The 6,000-nt window shown below is 39.3% G+C and overlaps 1 protein-coding gene across 1 annotated transcript in view; it reads right to left on the bottom strand.

Annotated features, from left to right (window-relative positions):
• Window positions 1-6,000, bottom strand: part of GMPS (guanine monophosphate synthase) — a 101,591-nt gene that overhangs the window by 55,172 nt on the left and 40,419 nt on the right. Inside the window, exons 8-10 of the mRNA XM_032172036.3 lie at window positions 5,302-5,453; window positions 3,670-3,843; window positions 532-637 (exon numbers count right to left, since the gene is read on the bottom strand). Coding sequence (XP_032027927.2) covers window positions 532-637; window positions 3,670-3,843; window positions 5,302-5,453 — 432 coding nt within the window. The remainder of the gene's footprint in view (window positions 1-531; window positions 638-3,669; window positions 3,844-5,301; window positions 5,454-6,000) is intronic.

Raw genomic sequence — 6,000 nt, 5'->3', positions numbered from 1 at the left:
CACCTCTAATTTTTTTCTATATGACAGCAAATGAAGTATTATTTGTTCAGGAATTAGTTACATTGTGCCAAGAATTCTCTGCACAGAATAAGTGGTTCATCCATTCAAACAAGTCAGACACAGGACAAGGATTTTAAAGAGCTAAGTTTAAATCCTCACATCTTCCATGGAATGCAGTATGGTATGGTACAAATAATATAACAAATCCTAGCTCTACTACTAGGACTGTGTGGCAATATTATTAAACTATCTTTATGTCTTGGTTTTCTCATCTGATGGCAACATCAGACGCCAGACTCCCAAGGATAATGTAACACTTAAATGCAGATACAATGGAAAATGAGTATTTAATAAAATGAAGTAAATACAGTAGATACTCAAAAGATTTCAATTATTCCCTAACCATCCTTTCCTTTCTCTCATGTTACATATTCCCTGAGATGACAGATTATTTCAGAATTGTCTGAATTGATTTTTCTTCAACATGAAGGTCTAAAGATGAATCAAACAAAATTCAATTCTAATTTTTACCTGGAAATGGATGCCTGGAAACTAACTCTTCTGGAAGTCCAAGTTCTCTGCCCAAAATTCTCACTTCATCTTTATGAAAATCTTTCAGAGGTTCTATTACTTTTCCCTACAGGGAGGAAAGAAGCCAACCAATATAAACTAGTAACCAAGATGACATGGAAAACAAAGCGTAATAAATTATTGGCTTTTCCTGTTACCACTTTTCTTAGACTAACAGATTATTATTAAAAATGCATCTTTTAAAGTATTTGCTCCTAAGTGCCTATAAGGAATTAGATGAATATTTTAGTGGTATTATTTCTCTTCGAAGTACATTTTAAACATAAACTTTTTAAATATAAATAAATCAGGGTAAACCAATCCATCATCTCTGATCTAGTTCTCATTAGAATACAAAGCAACTAGAAAATATACTAGTGTTCCAAAATTATAATTCTCCAAATGTTATCATTGAGAAAATGAAAAGACAACTCACAGAACTAGAGAAAACATTTGCAAATCATATATCTGATAAAAGACTTGTAACCAGAATATATAAACAACATTTACAACCCAATAATAAAAAGATAAATAAGTCAATTTAAAAATAAGCAAAGCTAATGGGTACTAGGCCTAATACCTGGGTGATGAAATAATCTTTATAACAAACCCCTATGACACAAGTTTACCTATGTAACAAACCTACACTTACACCCTCAAACTTAAAATTTTTTTTTAAAAAAAGGAGCAAAGGATATGAATAGACATTTCTCCAAGATACACAAATGGCCAATAAGCAAGAACATGAAAAACTGCTCAACATCATTAGCTAGTAGGGAAATGCAAATCAAAACGAAACACACCACTTCATACACACTAGGATGACTAACATTTTTATTTACTTTTTTTTTTAAGACAGAGTCTTGCTCTGTCGCTCAGGCCGGAGTGCAGTGGCACAATCTTGGCTCATTGCAACCTCTGCCTCCCAGGTTCAAGCAATTCTCCTGCCTCAGCCTCCAGAGTAGCTGGGACTACAGGCATGCACCACCAAACCTGGCTAGTTTTTTTGTATTTTTAGTAGAGAGAGGGTTTCACCATGTTGGCCAGACTGGTCTCAAATTTCTGGCTTCAAGTGATCCACCTGCCTAGCCTCCCAGAGTGCTGGGATTATAGGTGTGAGCCACTGTGCTGGGCCAGATGACTAAAATTTTTAAAAATCAGATAATACAACCATAAAAAAATAACAAATTGTAAGCATTTGGAAAAACTGGAGTCATTATGTACTTTTGGTTAGATTGTAAAATGGTGCAATTGCTATGGACAAAAGCTTCCTCAAAAAAATTAAATAGAGAACTACCATATGATCCAGCAATCCCAATTCTGGGCATATATCCGAAAGATAAACAAAAATGGATAGGTAAAATGTGGTATATACATATAGTAGTACATTGCTCCGTCTGTTTTTTTGTTTGTTTGTTTTGAGATGGAGTTTTGTTCTTGTTGCCCAGGCTAGAGTGCAATGGCAGTCTTGGCTCATTGCAACCTCCACCTCCAGGGTTCAAGCGATTCTCCTGCCTCAGCCTCCCAAGGAACTGGCATTATAGATGCCCACCACCATGCCTGGCTAATTTTTGTATTCTTAGTAAAGACTGGGTTTCATCATGTTGAATAGGCTGGTCTCGAACTCCTGACCCCAAGTGATCCACCTGCCTCAGCCTCCCAAAGCACTAGGCATGAGCCACTGTGCCTGGCCCATTTTTCAGTCTTAAAAAAGAAGGAAATTCTGTCACATGCTACAACATGAATGAACCTTAAGGACATTACGCTAAGTGAAATAAGCAAGTCACAAAAAGGCACTACTGTATGATTCTACCTATATGAGGTATTTATAGTGAAACACAGAAACAGAAAGCAGAATGGTGGTTACCAGAGGGTGGGGGCCAGAAAAAAGGAAGAGTTGTTTTTTAACGGGTATAGAGTTTGTTTTGCAAGATGAAAAGTTCTGAAGATCTGTTTTACAACAATGCGAATACACCTAATGCTACTGAACTGTATACTTAAAAATAGTTAAGATGAGGCTGGACGCAGTGGCTCATACCTGTAATCCCAGCACTTTGGGAGGCAGAGGCGGGCGGATCACCTGAGGTCAGGAGTTGAAGACCAGCCTGGCCAACATAGTGAAACCCCATCTCTACTAAAAATACAAAATTAGCCGGGCCTCGTGGCGCATGCCTGTAATCCCAGCTACTTGGGAGGCTGAGGCAGCAGAATCGCTTGAACTGGGAGGCAGAGGTTGCAGTGAGCAGAGGTCGCGTGACTGCTCTCCAGCCTGGGCAATAGAGTGAGACTCTGTCTCAAAAAAAAAAAAAGAAAAATCAGGGTTAAGATGGTAAACTTTGTTATGTGTTTTTTACAATAAGAAAAGAGATAACAACAAGTCTTGGTGAGGATGTGGAAAAATTTGAATCTCATAGATTGCTAGTGGGAATGTAAAATTGTATCATCATTTTAAGTAATAGTTTGGTAATTCATCAAAATGTTAAACCTTAAGACCTGGCAATTCTACTCCCAGGCGTATACCAAAAGAAATAAAAACACATGTCCACAAAAACTTATGACCAATATTCATAGCAGCATTACTTATGACAGCCAAAAAGTGGAAATAACCCAAAAGCCTATCAGCTGATCAAAGGATAAATACAATGCATTATACCCATAAGATGGAATATTATCTGGCAATAAACAGGAATAAAGTTCTGATACATGCAGCAACATGGATGAACCTTGAAAACATTATGGTAAGTAAAAGAAGCCAGTCATAAAAGACCACATATTGTACAATTCCATTTATATAAAATGCCCAAAATAAGCAAATCTATAGAGACAGAAAATAAATTAGTGGTTGGTAATTGCCTAGGGCTGGCAAGAAAGGAGGAAAGGAGGAGCTGGGGGGTGGGGGCAGGATGACAATGACAAGAACAGGTAGAACGAGGAGTGACTGCTAATGGGTATAAGGTTCCTTTTTAGGGTAATGAAAATGTTCTAAAATTAGATGTGGTGATGGTTGTGCAATTCTGTGAATGTTAGGAGGGAAGAGGAGGGAAGAATGGAAGAATTTCCATGTATCTACTTTATGAAAAAGTTCTCATAAACTTTTACCTCCTCTCTCAACTTTCTGATGAGCTCTGTGTCATTGTGATGGGTTTTGATGAGTTCAGCTTTGCCACTTGCAACAAGGGATGCACTTTCAATTAGATCAGGCCGTAAAGTACCTTGGGCAAGGAAAACCTCCTCTGGTTTCAAGTTCATTTCTCCAATTACTTCATTGGCAATCTATAATCAACAGGAGTAAAACAGCCTTGTAAGAGATAACTTTGTTTTAAAGCAAAAGTTTATACTTTCAGCTAAATCTCTTGGAATCCTTTAGAAATACTGACCAGAAAATAAAATCCACCAACCCCCAAAATAAACTCCTTTATGAACATGTCCTTTAACATGATTCAAAAAGGTACATCAGGCCGAGCACAGTGGCTCACGCCCATAATCCCAGCACTTTGGGAGGCTGAGTGGGGTGGATCACTTGAGGCCAGGAGTTCAAGACCAGCCTGGCCAACATGATGAAACCCCGTCTCTACTAAATATACAAAATTAGTGGCCAGGCATGGTGGCTCACGCCTGTAATCCCAGCACTTTGGGAGGCAAGGCAGGCGGATCACGAGGTCAGGAGTTTGAGACCAGCCTGACCAACATGGTGAAACCCTGTCTCTACTAAAAATACAAAAATCAGCCGGGCATGGTGGCACACACCTGTAATCCCAGCTACTCAGGAGGTTGAGGCAGGAGAATCACTTGAACCCTGGAGGCGAAGTTTGCAGTGAGCCAAGATTGCACCACTGCACTCCAGCCTGGGCAGCAGAGTGAGACTCTATCTCAAAAAAAAAAAAAAAAAAATTTGCTGGACATGGTGGTGCATGCCTGTAATCCTAGCTACTCGGGAGGCTGAGGCAGGAGAATCGCTTGAACCCAGCAGGCGAAAGCTGCAGAAAGCCAAGATCGCTCCATTGTACTCCAGCCTTGGTGACAAGAACAAAACTCCACCTCCAAAAAAAAAAAAAACAAAGGTATGTGAACATTCCACTCAAGAGCTTGAAATTAGCCATTGAGATAACCAATGAATTAAAGTCTATGATCAGCTGAAGACATCTATTCTTAAAGAGTTAAAATAACAACCTGACAATGTAAGCAAACATGTTTATTAAAACATAAAACAGTTGGCTGGGCGTGGTGGCTCACACCTGTAATCCCAGAAGTTGGAGAGGTTGAGGCGGGCGGATCACGAGGTCAGGAGATCAGGACCATCCTGGCCAACATGGTGAAACCCCCATCTCTACTAAAAGTACAAAAATTAGCTGGGCATGATGGTGCATCCCTGTAGTCCCAGCTACTCAGGAGGCTGAGGCAGGAGAATCACTTGAACCCAGGAGGCAGAGGTTGCAGTGAGCTGAGATTGTGCCACTGCACTCCAGCCCAGCCTGGTGACACAGCGAGACTTTGTCTCAAAAAAAAAACAAACAAAAAAAACAAACAAAACAAAACAAAAAAAACAACAAAAAAAAACATAAAACAGTTTCTACTGGTCAATATAATGACAATACACAATAAAACTCTCAGCCACGTAAGAAAAAGGATAAAATTAGCAAATTTGGTTATTTGATATAGTGACAAGGAAAAACAAATACTAAGATTCACATCAAAAATAGTATATGTTGAGGATATTAAAAACAAAGGTACCTTAACAAAAGTATCCCCAATGATTTTTCTTTTCTCTTCAGGACTTGTGGTCATATTTAACGTTTTGCTAATTCTTTTCCGTGGGGTTCTATCTTCATCTGATATTGGTAGGGTTGTTGTTCCATTGTAGAAAGAATGAGCAGCATTTATCACTGGAGGAAAGGGGAGAAGCGTTTTAAATTGGTATAACATGTTTTTTGATCAAAAATAACAAGTCAAAATACAGAAAGAAAAGCTATGTCTTTCCCAGGCTGAAGAGCAGTCCTTTGATCTCCCCTAAATTTGCCTACAAATTTCAATAAACTATTAATATTCAAGAATTATTGGCCGGGCCCGGTGGCTCATGCCTATAATCCCAGCACTTTGGGAGGCCAAGACAGGTGGATCACGAAGTCAGGAGATGAAGACCATCCTGGCTAACATGGTGAAATCCCATCTCTACTAAAAATACAAAAAATTAGCCGGGTGTGGTGGTGGGTACCTGTAGTCCCAGCTACTTGAGAGGCTGAGGCAGGAGAATGGTGTGAACCCGGAGGCGGAGCTTGCAGTGAGCAGAGATCGTGCCACTGCACTCCAGCCTGGGCGACAGAGCGAGACTCTGTCTCAAAAAAAAAAAAAACAAAAAAAGAAAAAGAACTATCAATAAATCCTGAGTAAGAGATTTCAGATACAGGCACTCATTAAATTTTGTTTCTGTGA

This window comes from Hylobates moloch, unplaced genomic scaffold, assembly GCF_009828535.3.
Source record: "Hylobates moloch isolate HMO894 unplaced genomic scaffold, HMol_V3 SCAFFOLD_13, whole genome shotgun sequence".
Classification (NCBI taxonomy): domain Eukaryota; kingdom Metazoa; phylum Chordata; class Mammalia; order Primates; family Hylobatidae; genus Hylobates; species Hylobates moloch.
Note: the sequence above shows the minus strand (reverse complement) of the source record. Positions and strands in the feature narration are given on the sequence as shown.